Source organism: Gastrolobium bilobum, unplaced genomic scaffold (assembly GCF_033153095.1).
Source record: "Gastrolobium bilobum isolate Gb01-03AN ecotype WA unplaced genomic scaffold, APGP_CSIRO_Gbil_v1 utg23374, whole genome shotgun sequence".
Classification (NCBI taxonomy): domain Eukaryota; kingdom Viridiplantae; phylum Streptophyta; class Magnoliopsida; order Fabales; family Fabaceae; genus Gastrolobium; species Gastrolobium bilobum.
In genome coordinates, this window is record NW_026897485.1 from 228211 (window position 1) to 251762 (window position 23552).

Consider the following 23552-nt stretch of genomic DNA (forward strand, 5'->3'; position numbering starts at 1 on the left):
TCATATGCAAAATAGCCTTCTCCCTAGGGGTCTTTGTGATGACATTGAGAAGCTCCAAAGGAGCTTTATTTGGGGTGATTCTGATACAAAAAGAAATTTCCATGCTGTTAATTGGGAGCAGCTTAAGCTTTCAAAGAATCAGGGGGGTTAATCATTGATCTCAAAGTTCAAAATGAAGCTTTTCTTCAGAAATGTGCTTGGTCAATCATTCAGTCTCCTTCTCATCTTTGGGTAAAAGTGCTGACGTCAAAATATGGTAGGAAGAAAGATCTTTCGAAAGAGACCATCTTCAAACCTTATGATTCTCATCTCTGGAAGAGCCTTTGTAAGATATGGCCTGCCATGTTAAACAACCTGAGTTGGCAGATTGGTAATGGTAAAAGTATAGCCTTTTGGACAGATAATTGGACTGGGCTAAGTTCCAATCTTCTTTCTTTTGCTACTGCTCCCCCTATAGCCGAAGACACTGTTCTAAAAACTAATCACAGTAACTTTGTTTCTGAGGAGGGTTGGAACATTCGTTATTTAGATCTTCATTTTGACAGTGATGTGGTGAACTGTATTTTGGCTATACCTCATCCTGTGGTTGATGGAGAAGATGATTTTCTGATGTGGAAGAATTGGAAACCTGGTCTTTCTGTTGTCAAAATTGCGTATAGTAATTGGAGTTTAGCTAATTCTACCACCCCTAATGGCTGTTGGAATCGAATTTGGAACTGGAAAGGGAAGGAGAGGGTCAAATTTTTCATGTGGAAGTTATTACATGAAAGATTGCCAACCAAGGAGATTACTGCCAAGTGGAGTGGTTCTCCGAATTGCTGCCCTTCTTGTCTTGATAAGGTAGAATCTTGCCTTCATGTTTTCAGAGATTGCCAGAAAGCACGTAAGGTTTGGTTTCTTCCTTTTTTCCACCCTCTTCCAACTGACTTCTTTAGTTCGGGTTCTTTTAAGGATTGGATGGCTTTTAATCTACTTTATAGTAACAGCAAAAGGAGGGATTGGAGGGATTTTTTCTTTAATACATGCAACTTACTGTGGACTTGGAGAAATAAGGATCTTCATGAAGAGAATTTCAAAAGAATGGATAATCCTTCCTCTATTCTTGCTGACTTAATAGAGGAAAGAAGGTTCTGCATCACAAAAGGTTCTCATATTTGTGCTGGTATTCTGCCTAATCCCATCCAATCTGTTTGGATAGTTCCTGCGCAAGGTTTTCTAAAGCTAAATGTTGATGGTGCTGTCCTTGGTGGTAAAGCTGCCTGCGATGGTCTCTTGAGAGACAGTAAGGGCGTTTGGGTTAGTGGTTTCACTGCTTTTATAGGTTCCTGCTCCCCCTTGCAAGTAGAACTTTGGGCGATTTTTAAAGGTTTAGTTTGTGGTTGGAACTACGGTTGGAAGAAAATAATGTTGGAGTCAGATTCATTACAAGCTATTAGCCTTCTTACCATAACTGGTAATGATACTCGAAAGCTTCCTTTGGTAGCTAAGATTCGAGCCTTACTAAACAAGGATTGGACTGTGTTATTGGGTCATGTTCCTAGGAGTTGTAATACTTGTGCTGACTGCTTGGCGAAATTAGCTTTGGATGACCCCCCTGGACTCACGTTTCTATCCTCTCCTCATAGTGAGCTTATCAACATGCTTGCAGCAGATCTTCTAGATCCAGGCTTGGAAGGATCTGTGTTTTGCTGATGGCTCTGTGTTTAGTTTTCTTGTTGCAGAGCTGTTTCTTTTCTTTCTGCTTTAGTTTGCTTTATGTTTAATTTCTTGCTGTTGTTTGTTTGTTTGGGGCCTTGCCCCTGTTGATTATCAAAAAAAAAAAAAAGATCTTTTGATTATGAAAAATACTAAATAAAAAATTATCAAGATTTTTTATTAAAAAAATTGGACATTATTTTAAATTCTTAAATAAATAAGTAATTTTAATTACTTTAATTTATCTAATAATCTTGATAAATAAATCTTTTTGAATTCCTGTCAATTTTTTCTAACTGTATGGAACTGACCATAGTGCTAGTGATCCAATTCCTAAATTGCGCAATGCGCATATATTCTTCACGTGACACAAAGCATGCGTACCATTGTTGTCAAAAAATTTAGTATAAAAGGCTAACAATTTATGTTTTTATTGAAGTGATACGTGTTAAAATATAAGTAAAAATTTTTCATAATAAAAATTGATAAAAGTTAAATATTTTTTTTTATAAAAGCATTGTTTAAAAACGATAGAAATACAAGTTTATATTTTTTACATAAATAAAAAACTTAACTAGGTCTTATACCCAAAAAAATTAAACCAAATCAACTTTTAACTCATCACTCGATTTTTTTTCTTAAAAAAAACATTTCTACCCCCTAAATCAAAATGCACAATGAAAAAAACTCTCGCACGAGGTTGCTGTTGTAGAGAAAGAAGATGATGAAGCTATTGGTGAAAAGTTTGAGTATCAAGCTGAGGTAGGTTTTAAATCAATCTATTACGTTTTGTTGCAAATAATTTGTTATAGGAGCAAGAAAATAGGACATTGAGGACATACAACTGATATAAGATGATGTGTTTGATTTGAACCAATTGATATAATTTAGCACTTGGTAAACTTTATTTTTTTGATGTTTTGGAATTTAATTGAAGTAGTTGTTAAACTTTTTTTGTGCTTTTGAACTTATCTCTTATATAGTTATATGACTCAATGTTGTCAAAATTGAGTTTTTACGTAAAAGCGGAAAAGGATTGTGGAAACGTAAATTGTAAAAACGACACGAAACGTAAAGTTTCTACTACTTAAGGTCAAGATACAAAATTATATATATGCATATAAAAAATATCACATAAGTCACTACTCAAAATTCAATGAATAACTTCATATTTAAAAGATACAAGTCATATAACTATATAAGGCATAAATCCAAAAATATATATATAAAAAAGTTTAACAACTCCTACAACCAAGTTCCAAAAAAATAATAAAGTTTAATAACTTCTAAATTATATCAATTGATTCGAATCAAACACATAATTTTGCATCAGTTGCATGTCCTCAATGTCCTCTTCTCTTGCTCGTATAACAAGTTCATTTGCAATAAAACGTAATAGATTTATTCAAAATCCACCTCAGCTTAGTACTCAAACTCTACACAAATGGCTTCACCATGTTCTTTCTCTGCAACAGCAACCTTGCCCAAGAGTTTTTTTTCCTTATAGCTAGAAAAAGATATACATTTTGATTTGGGGGAAATGGAAACAATTTTTTTTAAATAAAATAAAATTGAGTCATAAGTTAAAAGTTGACCCGATTCGTTGTTTGTGTGTGTAAGACCTGGTTTAGTTTTTTATTTAAATAAAAATGTATAAACTTATATTTTTATCGTTTTTACACGGAGTTTTTACCAGTTCTTACTTGCGTTTTAACACGTATCACTTTAGTAAAAACATAAATTTTTACGTTTTTATACTAGTTTTTGACAATAATAATGTGACTTATATATTTTAAATATGAATTTATTCATTAAATTTTGAGTAATGACTTTTATATATATATATATATATATATATATATATATATATAATTTTGTATTTTGACCTTAAATAATAAAAATTTACTTTTAGTATCGTTTCTACTATTTACCTTTTTATCATCCCGGCGGAAATTCAATTTTGACGACATGGATACTACCACCAAAATAAAGTTAATAATATTGGATATTTGTGCATATAATTTTTAATTCATGCAACTACAAGCAGTTAAGTTTACTAATAAGACTTCAATTATCAATTTTTATTAATTCAATATATAAGCTGTATATCCACAACTTCACATATTAAGAAGATAAAATTGGATGATGTTAACTGTGACTGTGAGTGCGTTGACATGTGTCATTCCCATGGCCCTATACTAATATTTCAAATCATCATCCTCTTGAAGACCTTTGCTTTCCTGGGACTGTCCCTCCACATTGCAACCTCTGAACCAAACGTTATCTTTGTTCATTTTCCCATTTTAGTACCCTTTAGAAAGTTCTTCAAAAGTGGTACTGTCCCTCCACATTGCAACCTCTCTCTTTTTTCTTTTTTTTAAGTTCTTGTCGGAGACTCTTTCTTCATTGCCATGGCTGTGGCAGAGTTGAACCCCACTTGCTCAAAATCTCTTCTTTACTCATCCCAAGTCTCGTTTATATCAAGGAATCTCCCTAGACACCGCCATTGTGCTTTTGCACCGCTTCATAGAACTCAACATGCTAGGATTTCTTGCTCTGTTGCACCAAAGTAAGCAACTTTTTTTATTTATTTGTTTATTTTTCATTCAACATATTCATTTAGCTACTTGGGTCTAACTGAATTTTCCGTATTTCACTTCTCAGTGAAGTGCAGGTGCAAGCTGTGCAAAACAAGGATCCTAAGAGTAAGTCTGATTGCTATGGGGTCTTCTGCCTTACCTATGATTTGAAGGCTGTAAGTATCCCATTACCCCTCTTCTGTATTTCATCCATGTATATATGTTGTTTCAGTTTGTCTTGAATCCAAATTTTGGGTTTTGTTCATGATTTTTTTGAGTAGGTTCCTTCCCCAGTACTGATCAATTTCTGGGTTTTGCTGTGAAGTTTGTTTGGTGTTTTGGAACTGAAGTTTGTTAAAAGTAGCGCTGATGGTGTTTGTCAATATGGGCATGTTGATACATGGTTTCCTTTACCGCATGTATTTAAGCTATATACATAGAACTAGATTGGTGTATCTCTGTCTTTAATTGCACTTGTCTTGATTCCTCCTCTTTTGTTAAGTTTGATCTGTTCGGATGCCTGACCCTTTCTGTTAAAACACCAATAGATAGCCAAAATGCTTCAAGAATGTTATCGGTTGTCTCCTATAACAAAACTGTGTTTTACAATTTACAGTGCTCTCAAAATACAGAGTTCAGTCAATGTTTAGCTGCATTAGTTATCACTTCTGAGTTCTGACAATTAAGTCAATGTTTAGCTGCAAGGGTAAGGTTGTGTCCAAGGATTGCCCTCACCTCTACCTTCCCTAGTCAGGGTTTAATGGGGAATGGTTTTTTTTATCTTCTATTAGTTGCTATCCAAACCATTTAGAGTCAAATATCAGAAACAATTTGGAGTTGGGTTCATCAAACCGTCCACCATGCTGTAGCAATTCATACAGCTACCTTAACCCTATTAATTCCTCTAGATACAAAGTGTCACCGTTTCAGAACTTAAGCATTTGTTTCATGTGGTGTTCTTTTAAATTTACAACCGTTCTACTTAATGTGACCAATAAAGTATATACCAATTAGTCGGTGTTAATATCGTTGATGGCATGGTGTGACAGGGCTGGAATAACGATGCTTCCTTGCTGTAGTGTTAGTTGCTTTTATGAAAATTGTTGGGTTAGTGGTTGATATTTTTAACTTACTGTACAGTATGTGATATCTTGTGGATCTTTTTTTTCTTTCCAATATTCTGTTTTAATATTCAAGTGAATCTCCATTATAATCTCATTATAGAAAGATACACAACATGAACAATTAACTGAATTTGGGGACATTAAAGTAATATTGTATTGATATTATTTGTTATGAGATCTTTGAAAGAGGGGCGGGGATAACTCTGTGCATTTGAATCTAAGGGCTCTTTGATGCTATCACACAATTAATTTGTCAATCTAAGCTATGTCTCTTAGAAATATTTGGGAAATGTGCAGGAAGAAGAGACAAGATCCTGGAAGAAATTAATTAACATCGCAGTCTCAGGTGCTGCTGGAATGATTTCCAATCATCTACTTTTCAAGGTGAATATATCTTGGATTTAAATTAGGGCCGGGTCAGTGAAGCATGTTAGAAGTTCAACTTGTCTATCTCTTATCTCAATTTATCTATTTTCAATTATTTTCTTATTATATCTGTACTCTCTTTTCAGACTTAGAATTTGTGTTTCTTTATATTGATTGAGGAATTTATTATGATAACCACATATGACATACCTGGATGAGCACTGCAGTAAATTGTTTAACATGCATATGCATCATTTTGGGTTTGAATTTGCTTATGTTATTCTTCGTAACATCATCTCTTCTCGAGCAATTGAAACTTACCACTATCTATAAATTTGAGATTTATAGTTTGAAAGCACCACATTCTTTTGCATGCAATAGAAATTGAATTGAGTATGAAAGCTAAATTGGAGATATGGTGTGTGTTTGCCTTTCTTTTAAAGATTTTTTCTACATTATGTTAACTGTTCAGGCTGACAACTTTATTTTGCATGTACTTTAAGATATCTTTTTATGAGAGAACTACTACCTTTAATGGGCATGCAATATAGTTCCACTCTGGAATCTGAGTTGATTTATTATGTCAGCTTGCATCTGGTGAAGTGTTTGGTCCAGATCAACCTATTGCTCTGAAATTATTAGGATCAGAAAGGTCACTCCAAGCTCTTGAAGGTAAGCTTCCTGCATACAGGAAATTTGATATTTGCTTTTGATTAAAATTGGGAATAGTATTACAACTTCCACCTAAGATATGTAAAGCTAACTCAGCCTCTTCCACCTTCCAACTCTTTGTGGCTCTAAAAATACTGCATAGAAAACCAACTAAAGGCATAATTTAGTCTCTTGCTTATGTGAGACATTGAATGTGACATTAGTTAATGCAACATCTACCATGCAAAAATAAGAAGAAAAAAACAAAACTAAGACAACTGGAGAATCGTGAGTGGTGCATAAGTATGTGGCATAACTAAAAGTTATTATGAAAAGATATAAGTAAAGACAAAGCAAATGAACAAATAACTCCAATTTTCCCTGTGAGCACCATTTGGCCTTTGCTTTCATACAATCAAAGGACAGAAATGACCTTGCCTTTAAATTAAAAACCTTTTCACTTATGTACTAAAAAAAAGATACTTTTCATTGAAGTTATGGTGTATTTGAGGTGTCTCATGATTGAGCCATTGCAAGAATGTATGCTTGAAGGATTTCCTGTTATCCAATAGTTCTTTTTCTTTTTATAATTGTTTTGGAGTGTGAACAATCTGATTAGAAGTTTTAACTGCAAAATTTGACACCTTTTCATTTAGTCATGTATTTTTTTTCCCCTTTGTATGTGTGGTAATGGAAATTGTATCACTACATCATTCTTTCTTTTAATCCTTTGTATATGATGGGTACTTCAAATTGTAAATTCATATTTACCACAATGGCAAGAACCCATATGAGCAACCCCATTAAGAATGAATACAGCTTATTACTAGAAAACATGATGTAGCTTTGGTAATTAGAAATTCTGCAACCATGTTCTGTCACCTATTTTTGAGTATGTCAGTGTATATGAGACTTTTGGTTAGTAGGTTTGTAAAATAATGGAGGCGGCAGGTGGGGAAATAGGTGTCTATTGTCTAGGTTGAATAGTTTAAATTCCCAAAATGCCCTTATGTTTTATATTTTATATTTCAACATATAAATTCAAAAGAAGATTTGTATATTATTGAATTTTGTGAATAACAGTACAATAATTCTCTATTTAAAGAGACTAAAAGACCTAATGGGTTAATCCCAAATAAGCTTCTAGAATATTCTAACTATTACAAAATAATGATACAAAACAATAATCAAATAATTCTAATATTTAATATTTAGAATATAAGCTTCTGTGTGTATCCCTTGGCTATCAGTCGAGCTTTATACTTCTCGAGAGTCCCATCAGAATTATACTTCGAAGTATACACTCATCTGGACCCTACTGCCCTTTTTCCATGTCAGTAACTTTCCATGTATTATTCTTCTCCAATGCATTCATCTCCCCATGCTTGGCTTGAACCCAATTATCATCCTTTAATGCTTCATGTACCTATTTCGGGATTGACATGTAGTCAAGTGCTGTAATAAAACTTCTATGCTACATAAAGAGATTCTTAGAGGAGACAAAATGAGAAATAGGGTATTGGGAACAAGACCTTTTCCCTTTCCTTACAGCAATGGGTAAGTCATCAGAATTAATATCAGGCTCAGGAATAAAAGAAGTAGTGTTTTCAGTACTTACCAGTGGTTCAGGCGATTACAATTGCTAGTGGGGCAGTATAGGTTGTTTCTTCTTTTGGTACAATAGTTCGGGTGTCCCAAATTTGCGTACTTTCCGTCTATCAATAGGAGGCATGTCACATGAGGAATCAGATGAATTTTTAGCCTCAGCAACTAAGTCTTCCTTATCAATGTCATGTAGTGTAACTACTGGAGTAGAAGATGTATGTAACGGTAAAGGAGATTCAGACTCGAAGAAAATGGATGAAGCTTGTATACTGTTCTCCCCCTGAAGCTGAGGGTGTAGAATGTAAAACTCAGATTCATGGAAGCTAACATTCATGTAGTGTATCCTTTCTTGTTGGGAGCATAGCCAAGGAAAACACACTTAAGGGCTCTAGGCTCTAATTTACACTGATGTTGTTTATGGATATGGACGAAGGCAACACATCTAAAGATACAAGACTGGAGACTTTGCATAATTAGAACAGAAGGAAAAAAAGATGTCATGAAATCAACAGGACTTACATGACCAAGGACTCTAGAAGGCAGACGGTTGATCAAAAATAGGCTGCAGTTAATAAGGCTTTTCCCCAGTGAGAGTTGGGTACAGATGTCAATAATGCTCTGGTGCTTCAAGCAAATGTCGATTTTTTCTTTCAGCAACGCCATTCTGTTGAAGGATATCCACACATGTGAGCTCATGAATCATACCCTTATCTGAAACAAATTGTGACAGATGCTGGTTGACATACTCCGTACCATTGACATATCTTAATCGTTGATCATGTGATAAAATCGAATAAACAATTCTGGTACTTTGACTTGTCTTTCATCAAGAATATCCATGTCACCCGAGAGCAATCATCAATAAAAGAAACAAACCACCTATCACCTATCCGAATGGATAAGAGTAAAGGGCTCAATACTTTTTATTGAACTTGAAGGAAAGGGCACACGGTGGTGTTTCGCAAGCTCACAAACATAACAATAGAAGGAGTCAATTGACTGATCCTTAAACAAAGAAGGAAACATTGACTTCAATAAGCCAAATGACGGGTGCCCCAGGCGTTTTTGATGAAGCCAAATCTGTGAGATTGAAGTAGACGAGTGATGACTCATCAATAATTGATTCTCGGTATCCCTTGTAGGATGCTCTAGAATGAGATAGTACAACCCACCCTGCTCCTTAGCAACTCCAACCGTCCTCCCCGTGGTGATATCCTAAATAACACAATGGGTAGGAAAAAAGGTGACAACACAATTCATATCAGCTTATAAGTGGAGATAAGATTGGTGGAGAGCTGAGGAACATAAAGAACTTTTTTAAAAAATAAGGAAGGTTGAATTTGAATGTTACCAGAACTCACAACTGATTTGTGGAATCCATCAGCTAGAGCATAATACGGATACCACTAGTGGGGTGATATGAAAGAAATGGATCAGCTAGACCAATCATATAATCAGTTCCACTAGAATTCATAATCCACGAATTTTTGAAATAAGTGCAAGAACTAAGAAGAGATGTAGGGTGTGTGATCTTACCAAACATAGTCAATCAAAACAGTAAAAAATAAAAGATCTCTTTTTTTTAAAAAAAAAAATCAAATGATGTTGAATCAAACAAACAAGTACAGATCCAGATAGAGCATGAAGAAGCTATTAGAACCGAAATGGTATGAGTCAAAAAATCATTGTCTCGCGTCGGTGAAACTGTCGGCGCGTGGACGTCATGCGCAGAACGAATGGTGGTGCGTGGAGGCGCGTGTGAGGTCCGTCGGAGCTGGGCGTTTTACAGTGGCGTCGTCTAGCGAGTGCAAACCTGTCTGTGGTTGTGCGAAGTCCAAAAGCCGCCAGAATAGTGCTGTTATGTGCCGGAACAATGTTGTCTGGGTTGTGCGTAGTTGTTGTGGTCATCCGGTGAATAGGAAACTTCTGTAGAATGATAGACTGGGAAGAAACAAAGTGAAACAATAGTTCTCTCGGTCCAAAAAGGTCCCCAGAAAAATCTCTCCAGTGGCAGCGAGAGTCAAATAGGGTTTTGTTTAAAAGACGGTGGTTTGCAGAAGCAGAGCCCTTAGAATCGAGAAGCTCTGATACCAAATTGAAAAGAAGATTTGTATATTATCGAATTGTGTGAATAACAGTACAATAATTGTCTATTTAAAGAGACTAAAAGACCTAATGGACTAAGCCCAAATAAACTTCTAGAATATTCTAACTATTACTAAATAATGATACAAACCATAATCAAATAATTCTAATATTTAATATTTACAATAATATAAAATAAAGGTTAGAACAGTCTTCCAACAATTTTTTATAAAGAAATACACCTCTCCAGTCTATAAACCCAGATTTGATGAAGGAATTCAGTGGTTTAAGGGGAGTGAGTGGTTCAGCCTCGTTCATACCATTCCATTTCCATGTTGCCAAAATTTCCACGCTACCATGAAACTTCTCATTACACTGTCTCCCCATGATTCTTCCCACCTAAGGCATTAACAGAATCTGCTACTGAGAGAGAGATGAGAAATTCAAATCAATAATAGAAATTTGAGTAATAACCATATGTGAATTTGACTTGTCAGGTCAAAATGGGCTAATGTTTATGTTTTCATTTTTAATTATATATGAATACATGTGTATTATACGGCCACCATTTTTGGAGTACCTTCAATCTGAATGTTCGGATTCAACATGCAGGTGTTGCAATGGAACTAGAGGATTCTTTGTTTCCTTTGTTGAGGGAGGTTAGCATTGGTATTGATCCTTATGAGGTGTTCCAAGATGCAGAATGGGCTTTGCTAATAGGTGCAAAGCCTCGAGGACCTGGAATGGAACGTGCAGGCTTGTTAGACATAAATGGACAGATTTTTGCTGGACAGGTAAAATGTAATTAAATTTAAGCCATATGTACTGCTTTCTCGTAAAAGACAGTTAAGTATACTGACATTATGTCAGGGAAAAGCAATAAATGCTGTGGCATCCCGCAATGTCAAAGTTATAGTAGTGGGAAACCCTTGCAATACAAAGTAAGTTTCGTGTTTCATGAGAACTTAGAAGTTGCGTGTTGTGCGTGTTGTTGCTATTGCTCATGCGTATTTTAATGCAGTGCATTAATCTGCTTGAAGAATGCTCCTAACATTCCTGCAAAAAATTTTCATGCTCTAACTCGCTTAGATGAGAACAGAGCAAAATGCCAGGTAACAAAGTTTATAAACTTCACTTTTTTCTTTTTTTAATTGTTCTACAGCAGAAGAAATGACAACTACCTTCTGTGTATTGTCTCAATTAAATGCTCAGCTAGCCCTCAAGGCTGGTGTTTTCTATGATAAAGTGTCAAATATGACGATATGGGGCAACCACTCAACTACTCAGGTCATTGAAGGATCATCATTACTAGAATAATGTACTTCAACTAAATTTCTTCAACTGTCTTTTATGATATGGTGTTAACTTGTTAACAGGTCCCTGACTTCTTAAATGCCAGAATCGATGGTTTGCCAGTCAAAGATGTGATTAAGGATCAAAAGTGGTTAGAGGAAGAGTTCACTGAAAAGATTCAAAAGGTAAAATTTGTAATTAGCATCCATTGTTAAATATGGAGAACAAAAGATGTATAGTTTCCTTGTGCTAAAAGCTGACAAATAATTGTTTGATTGGCAGAGAGGTGGTGTGCTTATTCAAAAATGGGGAAGATCATCAGCTGCATCAACTGCTGTGTCCATTGTCGATGCCATACGATCTTTAATCACTCCTACTCCAAAGGGTGATTGGTTTTCCACTGGTGTAAGTTGATATTAGTTAAATGATGTATTTATTGATATAGAGGATCTATCTTTTTATTCTCTTATTTTTTTTTAGTTTCTAGTTTCTACTTCAATTACAAAGTTTGCAATTGCAATACCAGGTATATACCAATGGAAATCCTTATGGAATAGCTGAAGATATTGTTTTCAGTATGCCATGCCGATCAAACGTAAGTGCGTGTACTGTGTTATTCATTCTTTTTAATTTCTAAAATTGATGTTGTTTCTCCTATGACAAAAAAATTTGTCCTTTAGGGAGATGGTGATTATGAACTTGTCAAGGATGTTATATTTGATGACTACCTCCGACAGAGAATAGCCAAGGTACGTGTGTATCATAATATATTTTACACAACAAAAGAACCTTATAATGTTCATGTTTTATAAGATTATTCACGTGTACCCTGAACCTTGAGTACTTGCATTATCTATGAAGTTTGAATCTTATTAGTTTAACATGTCATATTTTGCAGACTGAAGCTGAGTTGTTGGCAGAGAAGAGATGTGTGGCTCACCTAACAGGCGAGGTAAGCATCATGTTACCATTTCCTTCTAATGATTTTAATGATGTTTGCTGTCATCTGAACATAGAAATTCTCTCTTATCAGGGAATTGCTGTTTGTGATCTACCTGGTGATACTATGCTCCCAGGAGAAATGTAACAGGCCAATCTCGTGAATGTCAAATCTGATATTGAATTAAGATCACACTGATTGATTTGAATAATGGTTGTTATGGAATAAGCGTGCAAAAATTTTACTTAGCAATATTAAAAGTTTAAAAACATTCATTTGATTTTAGAAGCATAAAACTTTTGAATAATGTGAATAGGATGTTGTGAAAGTAATTTATACTTATGTAACTTGAGATGGCTTGCCTAAATTATCTTGTAATACAAATCGAACTACCAAGTTAGTGAGTTGAGCATAGTTTCGAATATTCTGATTTTCTCATCAAACCTGCATATCCGCTCATTGAATTTCTTGTGCTTTTTTACCCATGTAAAGCAAAATTAGAAACATTTTATTCGTATAATTCTTTTGGTAAATTATTTACCAATCTAATGCAAAAAGATGTGCATCATAGCTGTGCGTATTTAAGTTGTGCATCATTCCATACGTGACTTGTATAAGCCACAGCGCATTGCAAGATACGCATAAGTGAGTTCGTAACTGGAACGTGCATGAGATTGATGTGCATATTGCAAAGTGCAACACGTGGTAGGCATGTGCCGATTTTTGCACAAATTGCGTATGGGGTGATGTGCGGCTTGAATACAAGTATCATTTCATATTAGGATTGATAAATAGTTTTACGAAAAAAAATTAACTTATAAATAGTTACATTTACATGATTGACCCGAATTTCTTATCTCGAGCATCAGATTTCCTTTAAAAAATGTCTTGAGATAATCTTGAGCACAGGAAGTATCATGGATGTGGTGGTGACTGGTGAATGCATTATGTAACTTGCAAAGATAGATGCTGCTTTTACAGTTAGTGATAATACAGTGGTAGTGGTGGGTTTAAACTAAAATAAAGAGAAACATGAAGAAGGTGATGACTGAAGAAGCCTGCTATAATCCTTATTGTTGAGACAAACCCTACGGCATCTTCCATTTACGAGTAGACAAGAATAAGAAACAAAAATCTATGGTTATTCCCTGATAGCAGTTTCCCCTATAACTCCTCCTCTGGAATTTACAATTGTCAAGCAACATTCTCGATCTTTCCAATTATCTTCTAATGTCGTGTCTGAAATTTAGAATGTCACGGATGTCGAGCAACATTTTTTGCATGCAATTACAAATCTATGTCTGTCAGCACTGTGTCAAATACAGATCCACGCCACACCTGCAGAGGACCAAAAACAGGGAACAAATATGAACGGGGTAAAGCAAATGGTGAGAAAGAAAAAGCACGATACGATGAAAAGGAATAGGCATCAGGCACAAGAGTTTATATATTACATAGGAGGTGTTTCTTTGGATTGAGCTAGGTAAGATTGAGTCGAAGAAAATTTTGCTTACTTTATGTTATCTTAGTTTTATTTTACCTATACAAATTTTTGTCTCATTAGGGTCCAAGGTCTTATAATTGAAATTTCATTTATATCTGTGTCAAAGCTTAATTTTTAAAAATGGATAAGGAAAGAAATTAATTAATTACATTAAAAGTGTAGAGTCGGAATAAAAAGAAAATATACAATAACTCATGACATAAAATAGAAGTTATAAAGAAGAAAATAAAAGTAAAATTATTTGAGTCTCTGAGGTGACGTATTTGTTGCGATTTGTTTAATTTGTTTTCTACAAGTATATACTAATTGACATATTAGTTTGCGAGAAAAGATATTCTGACAATCAATTAGTGTTATTATCAATATTATCAATCAATTTCATCGTTAGATCGATTATTTGATCCCACGGTTATATTTATTTCCATCTTTGTATGGTTATGATTTTTCATATTTAATGTTTTATATTTATTTCACCTTTGTATAGTTATGATTTTTCATATTTAATGATTTCACATTAAATATGAAAAATCATAACCATACAAATATGAAAATAAATATAACCGTTGATCAAATAATTGATCTAACGGTAAAATTGATTGTAATAACATTAATAGTAATATTAATTGATTGTTACAATATCCTACCCCTAGAGTCAGGATATTCTAACTACCAAAAATTCTTACTAGTAACTTAGTACCCATCACATCACCATTAGATCAAAGAGAGAAAATGTTAAAAAAAAATTGAAGAGAGAAAATGTTAATCTAATGGTGATTAGATAGATAGTAAATTGATACTAAAAAATTTTAATAGTGAAAATATCTCTCCTTATATATATATATATATATGGGGAAAACATTTCTCAAGCTGCTTGAGATAATGTTCTCTCCGGCTAAGTGAAACTACGTCGTTTTGCATTCAGATTTCAAGTAAAATAATTTTATTTTCTAAATAGAACATCCATTATTCCATCTTCGTTCCCTTTTAGTCAATCACAGAGCTCTTCATCCTCAATCCCTAATCAGAGAGCGTTCTTCTCCTTCATTGCTGGTCATTCTTCCTCTGAATCATTTTCCCTCTCAGTTCTTGGACGTTCACTGCTCTCTCCACCATTTGCTGCAACGCCCGTGCTCAACCAAAGACAGGTATTTGACTCTAGTTCATCAGTGCCCTAATCTATCATGTTCTTTAGTTATCCTTGTTCATAGTGATGATAAGATAAGAAATCATAGACGATGTTAATTGTTCGGGCAGAATGCAATTTCTTGAAATTATGTTACTTTTTTTAAGTCACTTTATTCTGCATTTTAAGCCTAAAACAGATACTTGTTATCCAGCATTTCTCTTTGTTGTTACTGTATTTATTTTATGTGTGAGGATAATGCTTCCATAACTTGTCCCATTTGCCTGCACCTGATTTTTTTTTTCCTTTTATTGTTCATTACTCTAGTCAGCGAGCTGTGTCAACTGCATTGTGGTGTAACTTTCTTGTTTTTTCTCTCAAATTTGGAGTATGGTTAGCTTCCTCTAGCCATGTTATGTTGGCTGAAGTTGTGCACTCTGTTGCTGATTTTGCAAACCAGGTATGTCAGTGCTTTAGACTCCGTTTGATTTTTTGAAAAAAGGGGATATTCTAAGAAAAAGGGACTAAATGGCAACACAAAAAAAGTATTTTATTTAATTTTTAAAAGTCTTAAGTAATAGGCAAGGATATTGTCTCAATCCTGTCAACTGACTAGCATATGCCAGATAGAGATGACTGGTCCTCCAACTGGTGTTCTAGTAGCCAAACAATGCATAACAAAGCGATGAAGAGGCAGAGTAGAGTTCTTTGTGCTTTTTTATTGCTTTCTAGTTTGTATTCTGTTCGTATTTATAGCTAATAGTAAATACCAGTATGCAAAATAGTCATATGATTCATATGAGAAATGAAAAAGAGAAAGAAATAAAGATGGTTAGAAGATACCATTTGTTTTTTATTTTATTTTTATTCTTTTTTTAAATTTGTAGACGGATTGGAAACATAGGAGGAGACCAGAAATTAGGAAACTAATACATGAAGGGTTATAGTGTAGCAGACCAGAACCTTGAGCTCTTATGTACTCGTGCATTGGGAAGATTTCGCTTGTGATTACAAGGGGAAAGGAATTAAACGAGGAAACAAAATGAAAGTTACTCATCATACATTATCAGTTAAATAACACTAAAGCCCGGGACAGAGGGCAGGAAAATAAGTGAAGCTATATAACAGAGGTTTCTTTTTCTTTCATTTCAGTACTGACATTTACAGCATGTTTTGAGATTCTGCGGACTGCATTATAACCCACAAGGGTACATATTGGAACATAGCTAAATCTCAAGTCCTATGGCTATGGAGAAACTTCAGATGACGTGTATTAAGCATGGTAAAGGCAAAGAAGGTCAAAAGGGTGGCCAGAGCTCAAAACATTGTCAGCAAACATTGAACAACATAAATCATTAATGTCTCAACAAACCCACCTCAGTCAGCATCGATAACCTATAGGTTTCGCAAATTGGGGCACCGACTAGCAAGACTTTTTAGAATTTTTTTTTTTAAATCTGAATCGACGAAGACGGCATAAGAGAAGTGCGCTCTGATCGACCATTATCAACGCTCTGTTATTCTTCCAACCCATTATCAACGCTCTTCAACGTGGTTCAGATTGGGGATGAAGAGCTCTATGATTGACTAAAAGGGAACGAAGATGGAATAGTGGATGTTCTATTTAGAAAATAAAATTATTATTTTACTTGAAATCTGAATGCAAAACGACGTAGTTTCACTTAGCTGGAGAGAACATTATCTCAAGCAGCTTGAGAAATGTTTTCCCATATATATATATATATATATATATATATATATATATATATATATATATATATGAAGTAGGATATTCTTACACTAGTATAAGAGTTACAAGTCTTACACTTAATCTTGATCTAATGGCTCACGTTACTAAAAAATTAGAGTCCTTAGATATAAGTGGAATAAATGATCAAGATTGAGAATGTAACTTACTCTAGTGTAAATAATCTTGATCCTATATATATATATATATATATATATATATATATATATATACACTCTAAAATCACAAAAGGAGGTAATCATTCACTGTACACGAAAGACCTCCAGATTTTCACATATCATATTTTTTTTTAGTAAATATTTTAAAAATCCTATTTTTTAAAAAATTTAAATAAAACTAGTTGAAAGTCAGAACACATGGACTCGCTTGATCTGGAATACAGCATCTGATTTTATGCATCAACGATCAAGTGCTCTACAGCAAAACTCTAGACATTTAATACTCCATCCTGATCTTAGGCTCAACCAAAAATCAACAGCACACATGAACATAAAACCAAGCTACATCATGTGGTGGATACCCTACATCTCTACATAAAATATTTATCACTTTATGGAATGTCAACAGCTGCTCCCATCCATACTATCAAACGAGACAAAAGAGAGACAAACCTTTAAGCTTGTTTGCTATATTTAGTGAATCAAATTACATGTCCAACTCGGTAAATATCAATCAGAACATTGCATCTATTGAAAAGTAAATATTAACAATAATATGTATTAAGAATTGTATTTAAGACATTATACTCTATTTGATGGCACTCTGAAACCAAAAAATATATTGTTAAATACAATGAAGAATATATAGATCAGTATGACTAAATTAGCATAAAGAAATCTACAAGGCCATGGGAACCTAGTCATTCAATGAGTACCATGGACACCAAACGATACTCAACTGGCTGCAGTTTATTCTCTCATAGCCAACCTCACATTTTCATTTACCAGTATACATGAAGCATCCAATCTTTAGACTCAGTGAAAGAATCATAACCGAAAAAAACATCAAGAAAATCCAGCCATGTGACAACACAAATGCGGTCTTGCCAGAGACCAAGCCAAAAACAGGCATCAAACCAGCAGAATTAACATCAGGCTGAGAAAACTCAGTAGATATTATTGCGTTAAACCCTCCATTCTTGCCTACCATCCAGTCCATCGCATTGCCTCTAAAAGTAATGTCTGTTATGCTCATCATGCCCGTAGTTACATGAGCTGAATTGGAAGACTGAGCTGCAGGATGAAGCCTAAGAGCAATCTCCTTAGTAGGAAACTCTGAAGCAAATGCAGGCGGAGCAGGTATGCTGGCCAACAATTTATGGGCCTGCTTCACAAATGGATTTGTATTTCCTGCCAAACAAAGAAAAGAAGAACTTCCCCACGTAAGTACTAATGAGCCAGAAAACATAAGTCAGAAGGGATAAAATACCAGTTTAAAAGCCATATTGATCCACTGGAACACACACACAAACACACATCAAAAGAACAGCTAGACAAATGAGGATGCTAAGTGATTCAGGTCTCACCTGATACCGAATTTGAACCCTGCTGATTCTTCTTTAAAGAAGCTTCATCATTAGATTGTGCTTCAAAATCATGTTTGCTTGCCATGGAAATATTATTGGTTTCTCCCTCCACATTCTGAGGATGACCCAAAAATATATAACAGACAGATATAGTACAAGTCAAAAGGAAAATGAACTTTAAAAACTACAGTAACCAATTACCTGCTGGATGAAAGGTGGTCCTTGGTCAGAAATAGGGTTTTCGCTCTCCAAGCTCGGAGGAGAATCAAAAGATATATACTTGCAAATGTCGTCATCAGGGTATGTAAGATATTCATCTAGCATACCAATACCATAAGGGTCTTCCTCATTCAAATTACCCTCACCCGGATTCCCAAGATCATTGGTTTCCAGGAATAATCCATTGTCAATGGTATTGAAGTATGGATCCAGATCATCAACGGCGTAATTGAAATTCAATGGATTCTCATTATGGCTCAACTCAACATTGTCTCCATCTTTCGCTAAATTGGCGTCCACCCCATATTGCTCAGCCATATTGAAAGGTTGATCATTTTGAGGCTCAGAAATTTCAACAGTGCCTGCCAATGGCTTCTGATCGCTTATGAATTCTTGGGAATGCTCAGGATAGCTACTACACTCCCCGTGGTAGAAGTTTGATGTAAAATCAGCACCTCCAAGTGTAGCATCAATATCAAGCTTCTGGTAATTAAAGAAAAAATTTGAGTTAGATAAATGAATATGCTGCGCACCTCAGAAAACAAATCAGCCCTACAAGCAAGAGCCATGGCATATATGTTAGCAGAAGAAATCACAATAGAGAAGGAATAGAAAAACTGCAGATATACATTCTTTATTTTCAACAACAACAAAAAAGTCAAAACAATGACAAAACCTGTGTAGAGGCATATGACCATGATAACAAATACATAAAATATGCATAGATTGCGTGCTTACTCAGCAGTCAAGTTAGTAATTCACATTTAACATTTACCAATATTTTTTCAAGATCTTCCGAGGGAAAAAAATTTCTATTAATTAGACATTTCTAAAAGCAGCAATTATGAGGAAGATCTATCTTAAAGAAAATTACGTAAAGGATGATAAAAATAACAGCACCCAAATAACGCCCCCACATTATTGAGACACTAAAAACATGTGGACAAAGTATGCGAATAAATTATATGGGACCAAATGATAAGGTCAAAACATAAGTGAACATAGATACAAGTAAAACTGCACAAACATACATACAATTACGACTCAGGTATGAGTTCACCCAGCCTACACACCGAGGAAAGTTTAATTAATTCGTATACAAAAAAAAAAATGAAAAATAATACCCATCATTAGGGATCCAACGCAAACCTGCTCAAGGTCGTCCGTTTCAACAAAAGCACCAGTATCACCAGCAGACACTTCATTGAAAAACTCATCATCACCAGCCGGCACATCATCGTTTTCCCATTCCTCCTCAATCAAGGGGGCACCATACTTCTCCCCATTCTTGGGCCCAGCACCACTCTTCTCGAAAATCCTACACAGCACAAAAGCATCCTTCTCCACCCAACAAAAAACAAACACACACAAATCTCATCTCCAATAAGAATCAACACCCAAAAGAAAATAAATAAATAAATATAACAATAAGGAGAAGAATAATAATGAAATAATCAATGGATATATATATAAGGGTACCTGCGCTACTCCAGCCTGGATCAATTCCTGATCAACCAACTTATATTCGTGCATCACCCAATTGGAACGAGCGCCACGGGGGGCGCGTCCGGAGTGGTAGACGAGGGTCTTCTTCATTCCAACAACCCGGTTGCCGTGCTTGACGGCGCGATCCTTGCCGGTGGTCTTCCAGTACCCTCTCTCGGTGGCGCGGTTCGTCCTCGAACCGTTCCCATACTTCCTGTCCAGCGCGCTGAAGAAGTACCACTCTAAATCCCTCGTCTGCAGCTTCGACTTACCTAAAACACCAAAACAAAAACAAAAACCCTCACTCAATCACCAAACCCTATCAGATCGAGAGAAACCCTAAGCAAGATCGAGGACGACACATACGGTTACAGATTAAAGGCAAAAAGGGGGGGAAATAGAGAGAGAAAGAGAGGCTAACAGGGAAGATCCCAGGGCTCGAACTTGTAAACGTCGACGACGGCGATGGGGTCGACGCGGAAGGATTTTCCGGTAACCTTGCGCTTGAGGTAGAATCGGACGAGCTCTTCGTCGGTGGGGTGGAATCGGAAGCCGGGAGCGAGCGAGGTTGAGGATTTCCGTGCCATGGATTGGAGAGCAAGAAAGACAGAGAGAGAGAGAGAGAGAGATTTGGGAATTAGGGATTTCAATCGGAGTCAGAGAAATGGAAAGGGAAGAAAGAAGGGATAGAGAGAATAGACATTTGGGAAAGGGAGAAGAGTAAATGAAAATGCGAGTGAGGTGGTTTTCATCATATCCAATTCCCAAAGAAGGTTCTAGCAGGTTGGAACGAGCTATGAACTGACGACGTGGGTTTTTGTAGAGTCACTTGTCGGTGAGCTTGTCCCCGTCACCAGCTATGCGTCACAGTGGTGGGTGAGGGTAAGAAAAGTGATGCGGTGGCGGCTACGAATTAATCTGTTTGCGTGGATGTCTGTGAGGAAATAACGTGGCGGTATATGATTTACCAAATGATGTGCATATGATGAGAATCAGAAAAAAAAAAAAACAAATAAATGGACAATTTTAAATTACAATATTTATAAAGGGAAAAGCATATGTAATTTTAAAGTAAAGTACCTTTTTATCTTTAATACAAGTTATGGTATTCATTTTATTCTTTAGGGAAAAAATTAACTTGTAATCTCTTTCAAATTTAAAATAGACTAGTTAGTATTTAAAAAAAAAAAAAAATAGACTAGTTAGTTGAAATCGTGATTTTTTCTGAAATTCAAAGAAGATCCACATTAATTCCTTAAAACGACTAACATTGGTCTATTTTGAATTTTAAAAAAATCACAATTCGACGTTTTTTTCTAAAAGACTAAATTGAGCCCGTGATATTTGTTGAGGACACAAAAGGTTATTTACTCTAATTTTAATGAACACCTGTCATTTTAATTGAAACTAATGTATTTTGGTAATTTTTATCGTTTTTTTCTTTCATAATCTCTCGTTTTTCTCTTTTTCTAATTTTGTAGATAAAAGAGAATATAAAATATCATAACGTAAACTTCTTTAAATTAACAAATATTTTTCCCACTTATAAATCAAGTAAAACAATAAATATTTTTACTTATTTAATTAAACTTATCTATATATATTTAAAAAGTGCCTTTATTTTAAGAGATTAATGTTTATCATGTCATATGAGATAATTTTATCTCTTATACACATAAAAGTATGTAGAGCCCATATAGTGTTATACAAGGAGATGATAGAAAAATAAAAAATATGAATCCCATATTTTTATATGTGTAAGAGATAACAACTTAAGAAACATTAATCTCTTATTTAAATAAATTTTACTACTCTAAAGTGTTGTAAAAAAATGCAGTGTCAAACATACGAGATGATCTACTTCCTGAAGGAAATAGATTCTTTTATATATTAATTAATATAATCATTTCATGTGGAAAGATTCTCATTATTCATAGGCAAATCAATACTGATGGAGAATAAGAGAAAAAAAATATTAGAATAGGAAATGACAAAATCAGGCTTTTTAACCCTTTTACCTCTTATTAATTAAAAAATAACAACTTTGCCCCCATTTCAATACTATACACTTGTGTGCCCTTGTTTCAATACTATACACTTATACGCCCTTGTTTAATCGATTACAAAAGATGTTTAATCGATTAAGTATTAAATAAAAAAATATTATAATCTGCTTTCAGCATATCTCTTTTTTTCTTTCTGCGAGTAGAAACTGCAGGGCTCTTCTCGTGCTGCACCTATGTTCTCTTCTCCAACTACTCCTTTCGTTGGATTCAAAAATTCATGCATTCCTTCAACTTGAAACAGTTTAAAGCAAGAACCTTTTTAAAATAAACTTCCCATCATCACAATTTCAGAAAAGGGTTTCTGAATCAAAAGAATGCAGAAAATGATTAGAACAATTTATACAATTTACAGTAATAAAGAAATCGAGATCATCCCAAGAAATGCAAGAATGAAACATTTTGAAGATATAAAAGCTGTTGCACATGATGTTCCGATTCCAAGATATAAAAGTAAAACCACAATCAACTTGAGACTTTGGTCTACAAAAGCTGCATCAGAAGAATTTAATTTATATGCTTTTAATTCTCGAAGGCAAGCGGAAGCATATGGTGCTCTATTTTTAAAAGGGTTCTTGCCCACCCCTTTTCTGAAATTGTGATGGTGAATTGGTGGGACGTTTATTTTTAAAAAGGTTCTTACTTTAAATTGTTTCAGTTAAAGAATTGGATGAATTTTTGAACCCAACGGAAGCTGAAGGATTAGCTTAAGAGAACATAGATGCAAACGTACCAGCAAGAGGAGAGTCCCTCTCGTTTCTATTTGCAGAAAGAAAGAAACTGAGATGCTGAAAGGTGATGATAATATTTTTCCGGCCCTTAATCGATTAAATGTTTTCTTAATCGATTAAACAGGGGTAAATGAATATATAGTATTAAAAAGGGGGTAAAGTGGTTATTTTTTAATTAACAAGGGGTATAAGAGTCAAAAAGCCGACAAAATCATCATCATTAATTTACCCACAAGTAGCTTACCAAAAAAAAAAATTACCCATAAGTAGTTAGAATTTTGTCACATAAACGGTCATGTTAATTAGCAGATAAAAAAATCTACTCCCCAGACATCTATACGACTAATTAACATAGAATCTTACGAATTATTAATTATTTACATTTTCTAAATATGATAAGTAGTAACACGAAACCCGTTAAGATAATCTAAAAGGTAAATCGTTCACAAATAAATTAGAGATTGAATTATAAGTAAAGTACATTTCTATGTTTTATGCATTCAAAAAAGAAAAGAAAAGAAAAGAAACGAAATGTTCGATTTTAAAACTCTCTTAAGTATGTATGGCTATAATAAGCTAACATTTTTTTATATGAATATCGGTATCTTAGATAAATTGTTTAACATGCATTGGTTAATGATTTTACAATAAATATTTAAAATGTATTAAGTATAATGAGTTAGTAATATGTATTTCGCAACTGGCTCAATATCTATTTTAAAAATATATACTATTACCCAATAAATATAGCTCAATTGGCAACATACACTTGGTAGATGAGGAAAGAATCTGCATT

The 23552-nt window shown here is 34.5% G+C and overlaps 2 protein-coding genes across 3 annotated transcripts; one reads left to right on the forward strand and one right to left on the reverse strand.

The window, feature by feature from the left end:
• Positions 1–3946: 3946 nt before the first annotated feature.
• LOC133307316 (malate dehydrogenase [NADP], chloroplastic) lies at positions 3947–12753 on the forward strand. Its single transcript, XM_061507806.1, has 14 exons — positions 3947–4264; positions 4360–4450; positions 5696–5782; positions 6352–6436; positions 10718–10899; positions 10976–11046; positions 11127–11217; positions 11318–11392; positions 11482–11583; positions 11681–11803; positions 11925–11993; positions 12079–12147; positions 12297–12350; positions 12432–12753. Exons 1-14 carry the CDS (start codon positions 4107–4109, stop codon positions 12483–12485), a joined length of 1311 nt encoding a protein of 436 aa, XP_061363790.1. The 5' UTR covers positions 3947–4106; the 3' UTR covers positions 12486–12753.
• A 4677-nt stretch (positions 12754–17430) lies between these two features.
• On the reverse strand, positions 17431–20748 carry LOC133307332 (NAC domain-containing protein 53). 2 transcript variants are annotated; one of them, XM_061507825.1, is made up of 6 exons: positions 20384–20748; positions 19957–20234; positions 19627–19815; positions 18460–18960; positions 18259–18373; positions 17431–18082 (listed from the first exon to the last, which is right to left on the reverse strand). In XM_061507825.1, exons 1-6 carry the CDS (start codon positions 20547–20549, stop codon positions 17670–17672), a joined length of 1662 nt encoding a protein of 553 aa, XP_061363809.1. In that variant the 5' UTR covers positions 20550–20748; the 3' UTR covers positions 17431–17669. The 2 variants fall into 2 exon arrangements, with proteins under 2 accessions (XP_061363809.1, XP_061363811.1); XM_061507827.1 differs by having other exon boundaries at positions 20329–20456.
• Between the last annotated feature and the right edge of the window lie 2804 nt (positions 20749–23552).

Excerpts from the sequence above, each read along its gene's own strand:
- LOC133307316 (XM_061507806.1), top strand. The coding sequence starts at position 4,107 with ATGGCTGTGGCAGAGTTGAACCCCACTTGCTCAAAATCTCTTCTTTAC. Across the intron at positions 5,783-6,351 it reads CCAATCATCTACTTTTCAAG|CTTGCATCTGGTGAAGTGTT; the intron begins GTGAATATATCT and ends TTATTATGTCAG. Across the intron at positions 11,584-11,680 it reads TCACTGAAAAGATTCAAAAG|AGAGGTGGTGTGCTTATTCA; the intron begins GTAAAATTTGTA and ends TTTGATTGGCAG.
- LOC133307332 (XM_061507825.1), bottom strand. The coding sequence starts at position 20,549 with ATGGCACGGAAATCCTCAACCTCGCTCGCTCCCGGCTTCCGATTCCAC. Across the intron at positions 18,374-18,459 it reads GACCACCTTTCATCCAGCAG|AATGTGGAGGGAGAAACCAA; the intron begins GTAATTGGTTAC and ends GGTCATCCTCAG. Across the intron at positions 18,083-18,258 it reads GGGTTCAAATTCGGTATCAG|GAAATACAAATCCATTTGTG; the intron begins GTGAGACCTGAA and ends TTTGTTTGGCAG.